The sequence below is a fragment of the Vombatus ursinus genome, unplaced genomic scaffold (genome assembly GCF_900497805.2).
Source record: "Vombatus ursinus unplaced genomic scaffold, bare-nosed wombat genome assembly UNPS02015255.1, whole genome shotgun sequence".
NCBI classification, from domain to species: Eukaryota; Metazoa; Chordata; class Mammalia; order Diprotodontia; family Vombatidae; genus Vombatus; species Vombatus ursinus.
Window position 1 is genome coordinate 13,766,742 of NW_020955033.1, and position 21,680 is coordinate 13,788,421.

General features: G+C 38.0%; 1 protein-coding gene across 2 annotated transcripts in view; it reads right to left on the bottom strand.

Moving 5' to 3' along the window:
• Positions 1-5,294: 5,294 nt before the first annotated feature.
• The window catches only part of LOC114031794 (desmoglein-2-like), a 45,920-nt gene continuing 29,534 nt past the window's right edge, over positions 5,295-21,680 (bottom strand). For both annotated transcript variants that reach the window (XM_027846929.1, XM_027846928.1), the window contains exons 4-15: positions 21,419-21,580; positions 21,147-21,291; positions 20,495-20,661; positions 15,201-15,338; positions 14,897-15,082; positions 14,494-14,759; positions 13,121-13,263; positions 12,390-12,617; positions 10,616-10,843; positions 8,290-8,420; positions 7,646-7,966; positions 5,295-6,758 (exon numbers count right to left, since the gene is read on the bottom strand). In XM_027846929.1, coding sequence (XP_027702730.1) covers positions 5,754-6,758; positions 7,646-7,966; positions 8,290-8,420; positions 10,616-10,843; positions 12,390-12,617; positions 13,121-13,263; positions 14,494-14,759; positions 14,897-15,082; positions 15,201-15,338; positions 20,495-20,661; positions 21,147-21,291; positions 21,419-21,580 — 3,120 coding nt within the window. In that variant the 3' untranslated portion in view covers positions 5,295-5,753. The remainder of the gene's footprint in view (positions 6,759-7,645; positions 7,967-8,289; positions 8,421-10,615; positions 10,844-12,389; positions 12,618-13,120; positions 13,264-14,493; positions 14,760-14,896; positions 15,083-15,200; positions 15,339-20,494; positions 20,662-21,146; positions 21,292-21,418; positions 21,581-21,680) is intronic.

The following is a 21,680-nucleotide window of genomic DNA, read 5'->3' on the forward strand; positions in this document are numbered from 1 at the left end:
TGTGCATACCCTTTGATCCAGAAATATCACTGCTAGATCTATAGGACCCATTTGTATAAAAATATTTATAGCAGCTCTTTTTGTGGTGGCAAGAAATTGGAAATGGAGGGGATCCCCATCAACTGGGGAATAGCTGAGCCAGCTGTGGTATACGAATATAAAGGAATATTCTTGTGTTATAAGATGACAAGCAGGCAGATTTCAGAAAAGCCTGGAAAGATTTACATGAACTGTTGCAGAGCAAAATGAGCAGAACCAGTAGAACATTGTACACAGTAACATAAACATTGTGTGATGATCAACTATGATCATCTAACTCTTCTCAGCAATATAATGATCCAAGACAATCCCAAAGAACTCATGATGGAAAATGCTATCCATATCCAGATAAAGAACTGATGGATGCTGAATGCAGATTGAAGCATACTATTTTCACTTTATTTATTTTATTTTATTTTTTGTTTTGGTCTGTTTCTTCTTTCATGACATGACTAATATGGAAATATGTTTTACATGATTGCACATATACAAAATGAGAGGGGAAGGGTGAAGGGAAAAATTTAAAATCAAAACTTTATAAAAATGAATGTTAAAAATTTCCTTTAAGTATAATTGGAAAAAATAAAGTACTATTAAAAGAAATATCTGAGGCCAGATTTGAACTCAGGTCTTCCTGACTCCAGGACTGGTGCTCTATCGACTGTGCCATCTAGCTTTTAACTAGTCCCTAAAAGACACTAAGAACTCCCCACAAAAATCTAGGGCTATTTAGTAGTGCACAGGGAAATCAATCAATTAAAACAGACATACCCCTCTCAGAATGGAAGCAATCAGTTATAGCATAGTGCCAAAAATGATATTTACAATGAAGACCTTGAGTCACTAAGAGTTCAATGTATGTGTTTAATTTTTTTTTCTATTCTGAACTTAATAAATACTAAATAAAATGGGCATTTCCATATAGATAGAAGAAAGTTGTATCTGAAACTGCAGATCTCAACTATGTTCGGCTTGCTTTTCTTTTTAAGTAGGTAAGTTCAAACTGTAGTGTTCAAAGCTATTTGGCTTGTCTGCACATTTTTCTGGAAAAAAAAGGGGGGGGCAGCTAGATGGTGCAGTGGATAGAACATTGGCCCTGGAGTCAGAAGGACCTGAGTTCAAATCTGGCCTCAGAAACAACACTTACTAGCTGTGTGACTCTGGGCAAGTCATTTAACCCCATTTCCTATCTAAAAAAAAAAAAAGCTTCAATGATTTTCTTTCTTTCTTCTTTGGTTGCCCTATCCCTGTTCCCTGAACACTCCTTCACCTCCCCAGTGGAAAAAGAAAAACCAAGCCCTTGTATAGTCAAACAAAACAATTGCCCAACACAACTGTGTTCAAAAATGTATTTTATGTCATACCTTGAGTTCATCACCTCTTTGTCAAGAAGTGGTTGCCATCCTTTGTTACCAGTTCCCTGGAAGTGTGGTCAGTCTTCGCATTCATTGATCAGAGTCCTTAATTCTTTCAAAGTTTGCTTTATAATGTCATTGTAAAAATTGTTCTTATTGTACCTACTTCACTTTGCATCAGTACATACAGGTTTATCCAGGTTTCTCTCAAGTTACTCATTTTATCATTTCTTACTGTGCAAGAATATTCCATTATGTTAACATATAATTTATATAGCCATTCTCCAATAGATGCACAACTCCTCCCATTTTCTGTGCTACTGAAAAAAAGCTGCTATAAATAATCTTATACATAGGTCTTTTTCTTTCTTGACTTCCCCGGCATAGAGGTCAAGGGGTATACACAAAATAGCAACTTTAGGGGCATAGTTCCAAATTACTTTCCAGAATGGGTGGACCAATTTATAGCTCCACCACCATTTGTGTGCCTTTTTTCTTGTATCCCTTCCAACTTTTGGGACTAAATAACATTCAATTATACTCTTAAGAAGCTGAGAAATGTGCAATGAAGTTTTTAAGAGATTTACTTCAAACTGATTTAAAATACACTATTTTGTCTCCTAGAAAGGGGTTTTAATTATCTGGGAAGTTCTTTTCGTGTTAATGCACTGATATAATAGACGGTATAAAAAAATTTGAAAAGATTCACTTAAAAATAAGCTATTTTTTCTTTTAGAAAGAGGTTTTAGTTATCAGGAGTTATCTGGAAAGTTCTATGCATTTTAATGCACTGGTATGGTATATGGTATTTGGGGCAAAGATGTCACAACATGTCAGTTGAAAGCATTGTCAATGTGACTACATGAATGCAGCAACATAATAGTAGCTTCACCTTCATGATATCTCCTCTCTGCCTTTTTAACTAAAAGCATTTCCTTATTTGTATAGTGATTTCATTTATTTGATGAGAGATTCCAGTCTCTCCTAGCCAAGACCAACAGGTTTCCCCAGCTTTGTCCCCTATACAAAGCCGGGATTTTGGCTCTGTAGAATCATGGAACAATGACCTTCCAAAGACAGGAGCTAAACAGTAACCTAACTGCAACTTCAGCAGAGAAAGCCTAGTTCACACTTGTCTTCAGGGCACCACCTCTCTATCTGGCACTTACAACTCAAACATAGTCTTTTAAAATGTCACAGAGCAATGAAAAACACGAGAAAAGGACAATGTCATAGTCTTTTTATTCAAAGTTTTCATGACAATACATAGAAATATAATTATCCAAAAGAACAATGTAAAAACTAGCTATCCCCTCAGGAACAAAGAAAGATTACTCCAGTGTGATGACCCTAAATACAGGCTGAATGTAAAGCATCCAAACTTTTACAATTTTAATATTTCGCCCTTTTAAGTGTCAAGTTCTACTTAAGCCACCTTCCATTTTTTTCCCATTTCCTTACATCTCGAATTTCCCACACAATTTGCTCTGGTTCCAGTTTTGGTAAAATGCCACTAAATACACTAATGTTTCATTGGGGCATGGAAGTGTCCTTGTATTCTCAAAGGCTATACCAACAGAATTCAAATACTGGCCAGATTCATTCTAAGCTAGAGAGGCTCAAGACATTGAATCAGACTAAATCTCATCTGAGGTTCAGCCTAGGTAAGTCTGGTAAAGGTGCCAGGGGATGAATATTTTTGAACACAGCAACTCACTAGACTTGTCTGCTAAAGACAGGAGGAATTATGGTCTATGCCAGTGAACTTGAGTGCTCACACAAATTAGAGATATTAGGTCAAATGTCACCGGTAAAGCTACAAATGAAAGTAAAAAATGTATACTACCACAGCAGGAAAAGCACTGCATTAGAAGTCAAGAAGAACTGGGTTTGAATCTTGGCTCTGTTACTAGTTGTGTGATCTTGGGCAAATCACACATTGGGGCCTCTGTTTTCTCATCTGTAAACATGAGGAAGTTGGATTAGAAAATGTCCTTCTAGTCCTAAAGTTCTATGATATGTGCTACTTTAAAAAAAAAACAATAGGAAGGAATTTTGTCATATGATAGATTTTTTGTCATTTATAGGGGAAATTTTAATTCTCTAGATTTGGGATTTCTCTTTGCCTTAGTTATGATGGGCAAATCATTCATACCCATTTTCCTGTACAGGGGTGGGATGGTAAATCAAGCTAACATAAATCAACTTTTATCTGGCTAATAGGAGTGAGAAGAGTGTCTAACATCTATTGAATTCGCTAGATGACAGGTATGAGGAAAATCACTTATGTTAAATGAATAATACAAGTAACTACTATTAATTAAGAATCTAAAAAGTTATTTTCCCAGAAAAATATCTACAAAGTCCTGAAACCACAAATTCTTCAATATTCTAAGTTACCAAAATATTTTTCTGTGTAAGAAATATTTACATGTATGCATATCTATGTGTTCTGAAACATATACATTATCAACACAGTGTTGACCTTAAGTATACACAGGAGGCACTTGATAAATTTAACTGGAATTGAATCAAGTCTTAACTAAATTTTCTTTGGCAAAAAAGTCTTCAAAAATTAAGAAAGAACAAATTGAATTTTATCATCAGGCAAAGTAAAAAGTATGACCTAATTAAGATAAATATTTTTGAAAGGGAAAAGTACAAATGTGTAACTCATTCTTAAGTTCCTAGCATGTAGGAAGTAAGTCTGATTCCTTCAAAGACCCCTCAAATTCCACGGGAATTTGCCATTGGTTCTGGGGGGGTAAATTCCATGTATCACTGGCAGATTTTGGAGAATTTGGATCAGTGGAAGGGTTGTTTGTAGGAAAATAACTGTAATATAGGTCTAATGACAGCTATAATGGGTCTTAGTTGCCTAGTTTAAAAAGAACTATCCTATATACTTGCGTTCATGCTACATGAAAAGTAATCCAAATTAACCTAGAGAAAGAGTGGCTAGGATTAAGCACTTGAGTTTTATGTATGTATTTTTAATGATTGCCTGGGAAGAAAAGGAAATGTGTGGTGCTTTCTGTGAAGCCCAAATCTGATAAAATATAACTCAGTGTGCTCAGATAAAGTCCTCAAAATCAGTTCATCTCACAGATGGATCAGAATCTTTGGATAACTATCATGGCAGACTTTGGGGAACAACACAAGACTGGATAAGGAACCTCGGGGGAAATGGGTTGTTGTAGATAATCTGGCATAAGTAAGATATGAGGCCTCCAAAGAGCTTTATGAGGATGAGAAAAGGGGAAAAAGGCAATAGAAACTCATCCAATTTAGGAAAACTTTGTAACTCTACTTTTCAACAATGTTCTTCAGTAGGCATTTTCCTTCTCATTGGACCATAAGCTCCCTGAAGATGGGGTCCATATTTTATTTCACCTTTGTATCCCCAGGGTCTCTGGTGCCTTGAGCACTTAGTGAAAAAGTGACTAATTCTTGGGTTCAAATCCCCTTTCTGTTGATTGCCATTTGTGTGACTCATGACAAGTCACTTAGCTTCCCTGGGTCAATTTCCTGATCTGTAGAATGGGTGTTTGGCTAAATGGCTTCCGAGTTCCCTTGTTTCTCTGGATTGATGTTAGGTACTTCTTGTTTACTTAACTGAAGATGGATTGTATCTATGTAATTAGCTTCATATTTTGCAGCTAACCAGTCTCCTTCCTCCAGTTATTTTGTTTGTTGGCAGCTAAGTTGCACAGAGAAAGCCAGGCCTGGAATCAAGAAAACCTGAGTTCAAATCCAGCTTCAGACACTTATTAGCTGTGTGACCCTGGGCAAGTTACTTAACCTCTGTTTGTCTCAGTGTCCTTATCTGTAAAATGGGGATGATAATAGTAGCATCTACCTCCTAGGGTTGTTGTGAGGATCAAATGAGATAGTAATTGCTGAGCACTTAGCACAGTGCCTGGTGCATAGTAAGCACTATATAAATGTTAGTTAGAATAATAATTATTACTAATACCCTCAGTAGAACACTGAAGATCCTTGAGAACTGGGATGGTTTTTTCCCCTATCTTTGTATCCTCAGTACATAGCACAATGCCTTGTACAGAGAAGACACTTAAAACATGTTTGTTGAATTGAACTGAAAAGAATTATCAGGTCACTTATTTGACGCGATCATTTTCATAACCCTAGTAGGTCAAGAGGCATTTCTGTTACACAGGCCTAGAAGCAAACAAAGGACTCTGCCATCCAGGCCTCTGCTCACTAACTCAATCTAGCTGTTTTCCAGTTATGAGTGACTGAACACCTGTGTCAGTTCTGTGAGCAGGACTCACCCAGGGGCTGGGCACTTTGAAAATATAAAATGGCTAGCTGCAAGTGGAGGGGCTGATTATTATTTTATGAATAAGAATGCTGGACAGTGCTATGCTTGGTGACTCTGGTAGAAGACATGGTCACAGCAGAATTGGATGGAACGGATTCCTGTAAATCTAAATTTTGCAAGGGGCTTAGCGTCCCGGCTCCAGAAACTACAGTCTTTGAGGCTTGCAGATTCGAGGCAGGTGTGAGCACTCTTTCTGTTACTGTCATATTCTGTCCTACTGCTAAACTGGGGACATTCTGAATGGGCTGCAGGCTTGAGCTCGGGGCCAGTAACCTCTCTCTCTCCCTCACGACAACATAGTGTGAATCGGGCAGATCCTGAATGCCTCCTAGACCACTGGCTATGCCACCACTAGGCTGGATCGTGTGTTCGGTGACCACTACATTGCTTTTATTAGTGTGCTGCTGGACAAACTGCTGGTCTACCAAACTAGAGGCAGGAGCATACACCCTCTCTGTGACCATGAGGTTCTGCGGTTGATTGGCATTGAGGATCAGAGTACTTGGTGGTAATGTGGAGCCAGTGGAATAGGAGGTTTCTGTTACGACGATATTACTGGTAGGCAATGGATTGGGGAGGGGTCTTACCACCTTCAGCTCTTGCCTGTTTGATAAAGATCTTTCAGAGACTAATTCCTGAGTCAAGGTCTCTGAAGTTGGCTTGCTCACTGGCTTTGAAGCCTGGGAGCTGGTGCCAGAGAAGGAGGAGTGGGACTTTTCTGCCTGAAGAGTATTCTGCTCATAAACTGACTGTGAAACTGTATTCACACTAGCTGGGGTGGTAAGTTTGTGCCTGAGGCCAGTTTCACTATCTGTCTCTATTTTTTGGCCTATACATATTTCTGCTAGCGTCTTGAACTTGATTCCCAAATCATCCAGGTAACGGTCATCCCAGTCTGCCTCGATGAAGCTGCAACAGCCAATAGAACCATGAAGAGATTGTGTTTCTTCCTGAGAATAAACTAGGAGACAGTCTTTCCCTGTTTGAATTTCATCACTGTCAGCATAGGAAGCAGCTTTCTAAAAAGGAAATGAGAATCAAAACATACATAGCTGAATAATAATGTCACTTTCAAATAACTATATGTATCAGAATTTAGAATAAAGAAAAAAAACTTTTAAGTGAGATCCCAAAATCTTGGGTAGTTTAGAAAAACAAATTCTTTTTTCCTATTTCCTCTATTTTCTTAATTTTATCAAACAAGATAATATATGTAAAGTGCTTAGCACACACACTGCCTGGCACATAGTAGGCTTATTTCCTTCCCTCTCCCTTTCCAACTGTGAACACACCCTTACCAATCTAATACTCTTTAAGTAACGAGAAGGGGGAAACATTGAAAAGAAAAGTGAGGTAGGAACAGGAGAACTGGCATAATTTATAACCATTTAGCCACGGGAGAGCAGAATTAAATTTGTAGAAGGAACTAGAAAAGCATCTTTTGATCTTCCTGCTCCTTCCCCAAACCTATAAATTCAACCAAAGCACTATGGACAGTCAGACACTGTTCTCAAGAACCCCAAACTCTTGAAAGGAACCTGTCCTCATCTCTGCCTCTTACTCCCAACTACCAAGAAAAAAAAAACCCACAAACTACCTCCTTATGGCATTAGAACATAATTTTTCATTAATTAAAAAGAAAAAAAATGTAATAATAATTAGCCTCCTTTTAATTTCCTTTAAATTTCTCATGAATAATTTTAATTATTTGATATATACTATTATATTAATCATAAAATCAAATGTTTCAGTTTGGAACAATGCAACATGTAAAGGGTAGAGACCTATTTTTGCTCATTATTTCTAAACCCGCTGTAAAAAAAAACTGAATTAACAACTGTCTATTTGCTTTTAAGTTGTGACTATTCTTCATTCATGTACACATGATCCCCAAACAGATCCTTACCTCACTGAAGTAGCTTCTCAGAAATTCTTCATTCAGCGCAACAGTGGTTGCCCTGGATCCGTCAGTCCCCATGACTCCAGCTGCCCCCATCGTTGCCGCACCACTCACAGCTCCAACTGCTCCCACAGTTCTTTTAATTCTACTGTTCAGAAGGCTTCTGTGCTCTTCCCATACTCCATCTACCACAGTCACAGTACGATGGCCAGAGCTACTTTCCCTCCTAGTTGTTTCACTGCCTGTCATGACTCCTGTTCTATTTCCTCCTCCGGCAGGTACTCCAAAATTTCCCCCACGATCTGTTGTCACGAGAGATGTCACGACCTATAAAAGCAAAAAGTTACATTGGAGATTTAGGAGGGGTGGAAGATCAGTATGTGGTTTTTAGACCCTGGGACGCACAAGAATATGGGCAGAATGAGTAGGTTACAGTGTTTGAAAGGAACAGGACACTTCCTTGCTGAGAAGGGTGGGGTTTCATTTGGACGGATTCTCTTTCTCTTCATTATGTTCATGGGAGAGCCTCCTGGAGCCTTTGAGGACCAACCCAATGCAAGAGTTATCTAAGTCTGGAATGTTAGGCTAATGCTCTACAATATAACTGAAATTCAAAAAGAAAATAATTTTATAGCATCTACTAGACATGCCTTGTCTTCAGGCGGCGCCCCTTCATTGTTCCATGGATGCAGCATCTCTACAGTATCAGGTATGGCTGTGAAGCCTTTGGCTCCTCCTCCTGCTCCTCCACAGTGACACAGAAGCAGTAAGAGGGGTACAACTGGAAAGGAGAAAAAAATAAGTAGAGGATAAATTAGTTTCCATATGCTAATAATATTGGGCATTCAATTCAGTCTGAGAAATATGTTTGGCATTTACTCCTCACTTTGCCCTGTAACTAGATCATAGCTTGAGAGCTGGAAGGGAGGATATCTAGTCCAATCCCTTCATTTTACAGATGAGGAAACTGAGGCCCAGACATGAAATAACTTCCTTAAGGTTACATATGTGGTAAGTGGTGCACCCTATATTTGAACCTATCTCCCTAATTCCAAATCCAATAGTCTTTCAACTGACCCACACTACCCCTATTTCTGATGCCCTGTACCTCATGCCTAAGTTTTCCCTCTTCATCTTGTCCCTCCTTACACTAAGTTTGTTTTGTTGGGAGCTCAAGCAAAGATGAGGGACTCTTGGCCAGAGGTGTCAAATAAGCTGCCGGCTGGCTGCACTGCAGCCTACAACACTCCTGAGTGCTGTCCAGATCAGATCAAACAGTACTTGAGAAATAAATTTAACAAAATAAATAAAAATCCAAAGAACATGGATAGTGTTAACGTGTGGTTTTCTAAGTCAATGAGGCTCGCAGAGATCTTTATGTATGGTTTAGTGGCTTCCATTTCTATTCGAGTTTGACACCACCACTCTTGGATGCATAATAAGAGTGTCTCAAAGAGTAAAAATAGACAGTTTCAGTTCTATGGAGATTGTCTAAGGTGGCTGCATGTTTTAAAGAAGTGCAGTGACATTTATTCTAGAGCCATCATAGAATATTTCTGTCTCTTCACTATTTTCAAGCCGGTATTCATCAACATGGGCAGCTGGGTGGCACAGTGCATAGAGCATGGGGCCTGGAGTCAGGAAGATTCTTCTCCCTGAGTTCAAATCTGGCCTTAGATACTTCCAAGTTGTATGAGCCTGGGCAAGCCATTTAACTCTGTTTGCCTCAGTTTCCTCATTTGTAAAATGAACTGGGTAAGGAAATGGCAAATCATTCCAGTATATCTGCCAGGAAAATCTCAAATGATGTCGTGAAGAGTTGGGCATGACTGAAAAACAACTGAACAACAAATTCGTTAACAAGGCACTCCTATTTTCAGGCCCTAGTTCAGGGTTTCTTAACCTTTTTAGTGTCTAAGGCCCTCCGCTTTTAGAAGTCTAGTCAAACCTATGGACCTTTTCCCAAAATAATTTTTAATGCGTAAAATAAAGTACATAGAGTACAAATGAAATCAATTACATTGAAATACTTTATCAAAATAGATTAAAAAACCAAATTCATGGACCCCAAGTTAAGAACTCCTGCTCTAGCATAAAACATTTGAATACTATCAATGTACTATTAGCTAAATAATCACAATCAATTTCAAGGTTCATTGCTAAGTCTTAGAGCTTGACAGGTAGATCTCTAATATGGGCAAACTTCTCTAAAAAAAGAATACTCTGAGTCTAAAAAAACAAACAAAAACAACAAATCAAACTACATTTGAATCTTGCTGTGATGTTTCATTAGAGAGCAAAATTTGGTGTAAGATAGGTCTTGTCTTAGATTCCTTACAAATTCAGAAGCACCAAAAGAATCTCACTATAAGGCATTTTTGTATCTTAGGTGGTTTCAGGTCATAGGTTTCCATCTTGTTTGGGTTCTCAATGAAGAAAGAAAGATGACCTCTTTCTATTTTACAGAGGCGGAAATCAATGTCATGAGAATTACTGACTTGATAAGATTCAAACAAGCCTGAAGTTGTGACAAAAACAGAGATGGGTATTTCTGAATCCCTTAGTCTAAGATGGCTGCCTCGGCTTTGGCTCATTCATCATGCCTTTCTTTTTTCAAAAGGTAGAAACATTTATTCTAATAATGGCAGGCAGCCAATTCTGCATTAATCTATTTTGCTGACTTTATGTGAATTTACCATCTTTCAAAATTCCTTTTTAATGTAGAAATGCTGGCAAAAACAATGAGTGTGTGTGTGTGTGTGTGTGTGTGTGTGTGTGTGTGTGGACACACACACATATCTGTAAGGCCACTATAAGCAGTGAAAAGACTGGGATCAAAATATGGTAATGTCTTGGTATAACAGAAGGCAGGCACCCAGGATGTTGTCTGCTGACCCAGTGTTCAAACTATGAGTTACCTGTCAAGGTTCTTAAGATACCAAGAAGTCAATAACGAGAGGTTGTTTTAATACTTACGTAGCAACAGAAGAAGTGCGAAAATCATGAGCCAAATTGCTCCAGCCCCCAGCCCCACATAGGGGTCGGCCAGTGGTTGAACACAGCCACTACCACTCACACAGCTGCAAACTGTCAATGCAAGGATCTGCTTTTCAGGACAGTTTAATCCTTGATTATCACTCACTGACAAGTGGATTTCACTTCTGCCCACTTTCAATTTTCTTGGTATCAACCATGCGCTTGTATCTGGGGTGTACAAAGGAGAGAAAGAGGAAAAAGAAAGATAATGTTTAATAATGGGCATTTTTTCCAGTCACTAAAACACATTCTGCTCCATTCATACATTTAATTTTTATCTCTGCCTTTACTTAATGAGTTTCTACATATAAATCATACAGTTTAGTAGAGAAGGATCAAAACTACATTAGAGCCAAAAATGACTTATTTGGGTGAAATGACATTTCCATTATTTTTTTCTGCTTTTTACAACCCTGGGACGTCACAAGTCTGATGTTTCTTTCCCTACTATGTCACCATACCTCTCATGATGCTGCCTCCTCTATCATGCTTTCCCTGATTACACAACTAGAAATTACCACTCCCTCTTCTGAATGCCTTAAGCATTCTATTTCTTTCATGCTTAAAGCATTTATCTTTAACTGCTTTCAAGTACACTTGGTACTGCTTGACATCAGGAGAGATTTAAATTGCACCTTTCACACTTATGAGCCATGTATTTTGGGCAGTCATTTATCCTTTCTGAGTTTCCAATTCTTAATCTGTAAAATGAGAAAAATAATACTTGTAGCACCTGCCTCTCACAGGTTTGTTTTTTTTTGGTGAAGATCAAATGACATAATCCACAAAAGATCTTTGTAAACTTAAATGTTAGCCATTATCATTGTGTACATACTTTATCTCTATTAGATTTTTAAGTTCCATAATAATTTATACATTCTCTATGGCACCTATAGCATCTTCCACATTGTAGATAGTATCCGAGTATTTTACTATAATATAAATGTTATTATTCTTTGACCACAAAATTATGAGATTTTGCCATACTGACATTAGACCTTTACTTCACATTATTACCATATGCTTGAGATGGGTTTCAACACAGGAATTAGGGCAAACTGAGTTCCTCACCTGACCACTGATTATATTTAAGAAAAAGTGAACCTTCCCTCCTACCTCCCTAAAGCCTTTTCAAAGATAATCACAACAGTTTTTTGGCCTCTAGAATGGGTGGTTTCTGAGTTTTGGTACCTATTACAAGTCTCAACTGAGTCACTGGTAACTCAATAGGGACCTTAAGAAGATTGCAATCATCAGGATGTGAGGGCCCCCTACCCTTCCCACTACTACTAACCACAGCTAGCATTTAACAGATTAGGACTTTAAGGTTTGCAAAGTGTTTTACAAATATTTTCTCATTTTAACCTCAAAACAACCCTGGGATGTATTACTTTCTGTAGCTGCCCTTCCCACTACTAATTATGGCTAGCATTACAGATGTGCTTTAAGGTTTGCAAAGCAATTTACAACAATTATCTCACTTTATTCTCATAACAGCCCTGGGACATAGGAAACTACTCTCTGTAGCTACAAAAGAGAAATTATTCCTTTGTCTGAAAGGCTAGATCCAAAAACATTTTTGGAGCTACAGCGTTTCATTTCAGTGTGCAGATGTCTAATATCTAGGTAAACATGAAAAAGATGAGTCTACTTTTCAGATGAAAAAGGAAGCTGTAATTATCAAAATGAAATGGGGCTTCCGGATTACGTTTACCTTCTTGGTGTCCAAAGTACCAATTCTCTGCCATTCCAGGCGGTTCATCAATGACAGTAAATCTGAAAGGTGAACTATTTGGATAACCATCTAAGTCCTTAGCAGTAACATTCACATACTCTGAATCATCACAGATAGTCTGTACTGGATTTATGAGTTCTGGACAGTTATCATTAAAATCTTTTACCACGATTTCAATGGTGCCAGTGACTGTCTTTCTAGGAACATCTGAAAAAAAAGAAGCATGCAATGGTTAAAATCTTGAAAGAAGTCTGCATTATGTTTTCTTCACAATCAGGTATGAGGAAAAGAATCTCATAATCACATCTTTTTTCACATATTACACACACACACACACACACACACACACACACAAAACTCATATTCAGATGACATAAGATTTTTATCAGGCTCTAAGTCAGAGATGGAGAACTTGTGGCTGAGACCACATGTGGCCTTCTAGGTACTTGGGTGCAGCCTTTTGACTGAGTCCAAGTTTTACAGAACAAATCCTTTTAAGGGAATTTGTTCTGTGAAGTTTGGATTCAGTCAAAGGGCTGCACTTGAGGACCTGTGGCCTTGAAGCCACAGGTTGCCCACTCCTGCTCTAAGTGAATAGAAATGCCAATATACCCTTGGAAGATTATCTGACCTCCTACACAAAATCAGAAAGCAGGTCTGAGTATTAGGGGAAAAAAAAAACATAATGGCATAACTATTTAAAACCCTACCTTTAGTTATAGCCAAGATCTTTGCAAAGTAAGTGCCATTAATGACATATTTAGATTCATAATCAGGAATTTTAGCAAGTTTGATTTCAGATGTGATTGAATCCACTGTGATCCAATTGTCGACATCTTCTCCTTTAACATACCTGTTCAGAGATCACAAATAAAAATGTTTAGGTTGTGAACAAATTAACCATTCTCTTTTCATAGAAAATATGGAAGAGCCAAATTTAAACTTGATGTCAAGAAAAATTTCCTAATGATTACAGACAGGCATCCGTAAACAGAATGGACTGTCTTTCTTTAAATCCCAGCTTCTCATCTTTACAGGAGATTTTTCCCAAGCCGTCTCAGCACAGAGCCTGGAACATAGTAGGGCACTTAATAAATATTTATTGATTGTTTGAATGAAGAAGGGATAGGCTTCCCTTCCATCTTCAAAAACAAACTGTATGGCCACTTGTCAGTTATGTGTCTATTTCTTCTAGGTATGGATTGAACTACATGGCTGCTGGGGTCCCTTCTAACTCTCAAATGCTGAGATTCTTTCACTTCCAATTCTAGGTTTCCAATATCTGTTTCTTTTGCAATGTGCATACACACACACACACACAAACACACACATCTTGCCAAGGGAAACAGTAACTGATTACAATTTCTTTTGGAATGAAGGAGACATGGTGCCCAGACCTAGCAAGGAAACAATCCCATGATACCATAACTTGGTATGAACACATCCAGAGTACTGTGTTCAGCTCTGGGCACCCCATTTTAGGAAGGTCACTGACAAACTGGAACACATCCTGAGCAAAACAGCTGGTACAAGGAGAAGCCTGGAGACCATGTTATAAAGGGTAGATGGAAGGTACTCAGGACCACCTAAGCAGCTATGTTCTGCTTGGCACCAGAGGGCAGAGCTGAGTGAAATGAGTAGAAGCTGCAGAGGGTCAGATTTATGCTCAATATTGAGAGAAACAGGCTAACAATTAGCACTGTTTGAGGTTAGAGCTTAGCACAGTACCTGACACATAATGGGCACTTAACGAATATTTATTGATTAATTGAAGGTGAAATGGACTGCCTCGGGAGGCAGTGGCATGTTTTTCCCATCCTTAGAGGTGTCTAAACCAGGGTAAGTTGGGCTACTTTTCAGGAATGTGAGAGAAAGCATTCTTATATGAGTATGAGTTGGAATCAGTCCTTTCTGAAGCCTATTCAAACTCAGGGATTCCATGAAACTTTTGGAAAGAGGTGGTGCCTTCTCTGAGAAATACAAAGAGTGGGGCCCAGAGACTGATGGAGTCTCTGAATTCCACCATAATTTTAATGAAAGTTAGAAAAACTTATAAAGAGAAAAAACTTAACAAATATCTTACGTTACTTGGGCTACTTGTCCAGTGTCCTCATCGTAGGCTTGAAATCTTCCAATAGTTTTGCCTATTTCTGACCTCTCCATATGTTCACTGATTTGGATCATGATTTTTTTGCTTTTAAAATAAATACCCTCCACAACATTTGTCACTTTGACCTTGATAGGAATGGGTTTTGCTACAAACTTATTTCTAATTGATTTGTGAAATGGTGCTTTGTTGGTGACAATCATCTTCAAGTCAAGAGTCTTCATTACTTCATAATCCACTTCCTAGAAAAGAAAAAAAAATGAATGCCCTTCTGCTTTTATCAAAATCTTCAAGACCTGAACCTAATAGGAAAAGCCATTATTTTCAACTTAAATTTGCAATCAACATTTTCCAACCTTTGAAAACTCGTAATACCTACCTTAATAAGAGTCACAATTCCTTCATTTGTTTGAGTATCTGTTTCTACACGAAAATAACCCCCTTCATTTCCTGAAACGAATGTAAAATTTGCCAGCCAATTATCCGAGCCTACTTCATCCAAGTCAGTTACTTTTATACGCATGACTTGCACGTTTGCTTGATTTTCTTTAATCGTTACCGCATACTACAACAGATGGACACATTGCTTTGCATTAATTATTCTTCATTCAGTCCAACAACATAAGCTGAAATTATGGCATTGGTACACAAACACATATACAATGCCTAGCATAAATACTCACTGTCTCAGATTCAGTCACAGGTATATTGTCATTGACATCTAAAATTTTAATTTGTACTGTGGCTTGATTCACTGGCTTGTCTGTTTTTTGTCCATTTCCATCAGTTGCTGCGACAATCAGACTGTAGTGGCTTTGTTTCTGTTTTTAGGAGTGAAAAATAACCATCAATTAAAGTCAATTACTTTACACAAATATGAGTTTCTGGTATCATGGAAAGAACAAAGGATTTAAAAGAATCAGGAGATGTGAGTTTTGTCTCAGGGTTCTGTCAATTACTAGCTGTGTTTTGGACAAGTCACTTAACCTCCTGGGGCCTCAGTTTCCATATCTGAAAAAACCAAAGGATTGGATTAAATAACCTCCCTCCCCCCTTTCTTTTTTTAATTTTTATTTTATTTTTTGTTTTTGGTGAGGCAATCAGGGTTAAGTGACTTGCCCAAGGTCACACAGCTAGTAAGTGTTAAGTGTCTGAGGCTGGATTTGAACTCAGGTCCTCCTGACTCCAAGGCCAGAGTTCTATTCACTGCACCACCTAGCTGCGCCGCCCCCTTCTAACTCTACAGGTTTATTATCATCTGTTTTTGATTGTTTTCATAAAAAAGCACCACTGTAGCGTTGTGCTGATCTTGGCCTCAGACACTTACTTAGTATCTGTGTGACCTTGGGCGAGTCACTTAACTTCAGTTTCCTCATCTGTTAAATAAGGATAATTACAGTATCTACCTCCCTGGATTATCATGAAGACCAAATGAGGTAATATTTGTAAAATGTGCTTTGAAAACCTTAAAGTGCTTTATAAACAAATGCTTAGCTATTAATGCACTGTTTGCTGGTGTAGCAATAAACTGGTCCAACCACACTATAAAATAATTTGGAATTATGTGAAGAAAGTGACAAAGATGTCCAACCTTTGATCCTGTGATCCCCACTGGTAGGCATGAAGAGGTCTGTGATAAAAAAGGCTTCCCCCAACCCCCAATTATAGAGCAGCACTTTTTGAGGCAGCAAAGAAGTAAAGACAAAGGTACTCATCATGAAGAATGGCTACATAAAATTTGGTGCAAGAATGTTGTGAACTATGACTATACCGTATGAAATTATGAATAGGATAAATACATATTAGCATGGAAAGACTTGTGTGAACTAATGCAAAGAGGAGTAAGAAGAACTGGGCAAACAATATATAAAATGTCTACACAATGTAAATGGAAATAATGACAAAACAACAATGGAAACTGAACGCAATGAAATTACTATTGCCATGGTTGGCTCCAAAGTGATATGAGAAGGTACCTTCCCAGCCCTTCTTTTTATAGGTAGGGAACTATGAGTGTGGAATGCTATACAATGTTGGACTCTGATGATGTGCTGGTTAATCTTGTCGACTCTTAAAGCAGGTGGAGGAATATTTGGGAATATAGTTAATGTAAAAACAAAAAAAAATTAAAAAGATAAAAGCCAGGTGTGATGGTATACACTTGGACTCTCTGCTACTAGGGAGGTGCTTGAACTCAGGAATTCTGGGGAGCAGTGTACTAGGCCAACTGGGTATCCATTCTAAGACCAGCAGCAATATGTGAGCTCCTGAGAGTGAGGGGCCACTAGGCTGCCTATGGAGGGAATGAACTAGTCCAGGTCAGACATGGAGCTGGTCTAAGCTGTTATGCTGATCGGTAGCCAGATTGGATCTGTGAATGTTCACTGTGTTTCCAGGCTGAGGTGAGATAAATAGACTGAGACTTTAAAAAACAAGTAATACCAAAGAAAGATAAAGGGTGAAAAAAGGAATTCAGCAAAACTAACCATATCAACATATCAACCATGTCTGATTTTATATTCATTATTCCACATCCATCATGTCCCACCTCTGCAATGAAGGGAAGAGGAGAGATCTTTTCAACTCTGTTTCTAGTACCAAGCCTGGGAACTATAATTACAAAACATTTAGTTTGTCTATTCTGTGTTTTCCATTTACACTGTTGTAGTAATCATGTACATTATTTTCTTATTTCTTTTTATTTCATTCTGTATCAGTTCATGTAAATCTTCCCATGAGCCTTTGAATTTTTTCTGCTTGTTTCTTATGGCACAGTAATATTCCACTATGTTCATGTATACAGTGTTTTAGTCATTTCCCAATCAATGGGCATACACTTGGTTTCCAAGTCTTTGCTACCACAAAAAGTGCCACTATGAATATTTTAGTGTAAATGGGACCTTTCTTTCTGTCTTTAACTTCTTCAGGATAAATGCTTAGCAGTGGAATCTCTGAGTCAAAATGTAAGGCATTTTAAGTCATCTTTTACATATTATCCCAAATTGCTTTCTAAACTGTCTAGAGCAATTCATATATCCTCCAATGGCACATTAGTGTGCATTTTCTTACTTAGTAACCTCAATGGTTCCCATAGGTTTAATTACCATCTTTATGCAGATGATTCCCAGATCTGTTTATCCAGCCCTTGTCTGTCTCATGAGCTCCAGTCTCACATCACTAAATGCCTTTTGGACATCTGCAACTGGGTGTCTCACAGGCATCTCAAACTCATTATGTATAAGGGAGTTCATTGGCTACAACCAGCCCAGCAGTGACTCAACCAAATAACAAGGATCTAGAGATGCCAGCCTAGAATTCCACACTATTGGCTTTGGACTTGAACTTTGTGGGATTAATGCCAAGTAAGAACTGAGCTAAATTATGAGCCTAATTTTTCTCTTTGTCCAGAGGATGAGATGGTATAGGGTAGATTATGGGGGCAGCTAGCTGGCCCAGTGGATAGAACCGGACCTGAAGTCAGGAAGATTCATCTTTGTGAATTCAAATCTAGCTTCAGACACTTACTAGCTGTGTGACCCTGCGCAAGTCACTTAAGTCTATTTGTCTCAGTTTCCTCAACTGTAAAATGAGCTGGAGAAGGCGATGGCAAACCACTCCAGTATCTTTGCCAAGAAAACCCCAAATGGGGTCATGAAGAGGTGGACACAACTGAAACAACTGAATAACAACAACATGAAGAAAGAGTGGATTGTGTTCCCAACGTGTTGGGGAAAATGTTTTAATATTTTTTTTTCTTACTGTATATCTGAAGCAAAAAGCCCTTTGTAAAAGTAGCTAAGTGGAACTGCAGTGCTAGTCACTAGGTCCCTAAAATTGTGGGGAGCATAGTCAGTGGGGCCTTAAGCCAACTGCAGAGAAGAGAGACTTCCCAACACCTTCAGGGTTCAGGGTTCTACTTTCAGAGAATATGATGTAGGTTAACAAACTTTGCTCACAGAGAGGAGCCAGTGTTGTTAATATTACACAAGCCTATATCATTACTTGAAGAGGGCACTGAAAAACTACATGAATTACAAACCAGGAAAATGATAAATGTTGGAGAAGATGTGGGAAAATTGGAACACTAATGCATTGTTGGTGGAGTTGTGAAATGCCCCAACCATTTTGGAGAGCAATTTGGAACTATACCCAAAGGGCTATAAAAATGTGCATACCCTTTGACCCAGCAATAGCACTTCTAGGGCTATATCCCAAAGAGATCACACAATGGCAAAAGGACCCACATGTACAAAAATATTCATAGCAGCTCTTTTTGTGGTGGCAAAGAATTGGAAATTGAGAGGATGCCCATCAATTGGGGAATGGTTGAGCAAGTTGTGGTATATGAATGCGATGGAATATTGTGCTATAAGAAATGATAGCAGGCTGACTTCAGAAAAACCTGGAAAGACTTATATGGTCTGATGCTGAGTGAAGTGAGCAGAACCAAGAGAACGTTGTACACAATAACAGCCACATTGTGTGATGACTAATATGGATAAACTTAACCCTTCCTGGCAATAGAAGGATCTAAGACATCTCCAGAGGCCTTGTGATGGAAAACGCTATCCACACCCAAAGAAAGAACTATGGAAGCCGAATTGCTATTTTTTTTCTCTTCTGTTGAGTTTTGTTTCCTCTTTCTGATGGTTCCTCCAATTGGTTTTAATTTCTACTTACAACATCACTAATGTGAAAATATGTTTAATAGGAATGTATATGTATAGCCTATATCAGATTATGCGCCGTCTTGGGGAGGGTGGTGGGGAGGATGGAGGAGAAAAATTTTAAACTCAAAAGCATATGGAAGTGATTATTGATAAATCAAAATGAATTAATAAAAAAAAAAAGAAAAACTACATGAATTGCCATAGGGCATACCAGTCTTTGGGAAGTTCTTTTGTGTGTGAACACATGACCACACATTTATTTAAATTAAAAATTTTGCTATTTCATGACCAAAAATAACTAAAAATAGAAGAGCTTATTATCCTTTTTTTCCAAACTCTACCCGTTCCTGAATCTCCCTATTACTGTGGAGGGCACCACCATCTGAGTTACTCAGACTATCAAGCTAGGTGTCATTCTTGACTTCTCACTCACATTCGTCTCACATATCCAATCCTTTGTCAAATCTTGTCATTTCTATCGTCAGAACATCTCTTGTATATGGTCCCTTCTCCCCACTTCCATAGCTACCACAGTCCCTCCTTATCTCTCAATTGGAATATTACAATACTTGTCTGTCTGGTCTTTTAAGAGTCTTCCTACTCCTGGTTCCAAACCATCCATGATTTTCCTTAAGTGCAGGTCTAGCCATGCAACTCCCTTACTCAATGAACTTCAATGGCCCCCTGTCACCTCCAGGATCGACCAGAAAATACTCTGGCATTTAAAGCCTTTCACAATTGGGCTCCTTCTTACCTTTTTCAGTCATCTTACATCTTACTCCCCTCCATGTAACCTACAATCCAGCTACACCAGGCTATTTGCTATTTCTTGAACATGAGATTACATCTCTTGGCTAGAGCTGTGTATGCTGGCTTTTGACCTTGTCTGGAATGCTCATCCTCCTCATTTCTGCCTCCTAGCTTCCCTTGTTTCCTTTAAGAATCAGCCCAAATTTCACCTTCTTTCCCAGTGCCTTCAACCACCCCACCTACTGCGAGTGCCTTCCAGCTAAGGCTACTCTCCATTTACACTACATATATCCCGAACTTACACTTTTTGTATGGCATCCCTGTCATTAACTCGTGAGCTACTTGAAGGTTGGGAAAGGATTTTTGCCTTTCTCTGTTATCTGTAACGCTTGGTACATATTGAGTATTTAGTAAATTTGTGCTGATTGATCGACTCTTTTAGTGGAGGTAATAATAAAGCAAGGTAGAACAATGATAGTGAAATTAAAAAAAAAAACAACAAAAAAAAATGCAGGAGACTCAAATACACATTAGAGAATATCAAAGTACTATTTTACCTCTCTATCCAGAATAAATGCTGTTGTTAGAATCTCTCCTTTGTCTTTATCAAGGAAGAAGACAAAAGGCTGGGCAGGCTCCTGAGAGACAATCTTATAAGAAATTTTGGAATTGATATGACCTTTCTCATCAGCATCTGTTGCACTAACTTTCATCACAAGTGTATCTGAAACACAACAAAAATATTTTCCACTCGATTCAACCTCCTCTTTCCATAGTTTTATACTTGATATGGGCTTTAGTTTAACTTTGAAATTCAGGCTGGAGTTGCCAAATATGTGAAGATAAACCAAGGAAAACAATTCATTATTTGCATTTTGTATTAGAGGTAAGTATGCTTCTGTTTTCCTACCTTTAAAATGTGCATATTTATACCTATTACCCCACCATCACCACCGAGGGCACATATACGCACACACATGCATACATACACACACACACACACACACACACACACACACCCCTTGTATAAACCTTTTGAGTTTTTCAAAAGAAAGATTGTACTTAGCATAGAATAATTTTATTTTTTAAAAATTTATATTCATCATAGTTCTTTTATTCCAATAAGATATACAAGAGTTAAGAGTACACTTACTCAAAGTCACTTTAAAATTACTTTAAACGTTCATTAATAAAAAAGCAAGAACTTACTTGCTGCGCTTAGTTCTTCAACAGACCCATAAAAGACATTTTTGGTGAAAATAGGCTCATTATCATTTATATCAAGAACCTTAATTCGCAACTCTAGTGGCCTTTCCACCTGGTTCCCCCTCTCATCCAAAGCATAGGCTGTCAGCTGAAATTATATTGCACAGTTAAATAAGGAATGAAATATTTCACGTTAAGTAAAATTTAAAGGTGATTTGAAAATTAAGGTAATAAATCCTACAACATTAAAACAAACGCAAAATAATCCCACTTACTATATACATTGGAACTTCTTCTCGGTCAAGAATCTTTGTAACATTTAAATCACCAGTATTTTTATCAAAGACAAATACATTAAAAGGTTGTTCTGTAATCCCTGGTCCAGTGTAACGATATGTAACTTTTATGTTTTTTTCCTCGGCAATATCTGAATGTATCTGGCAGAAAAATGACAGATTGAACATATTAATAAGTTATTTAAAACCCCTCTAAATTTTTAGGTAAAAACTTTTACAAAGGACAAATTTCCTTTGAATG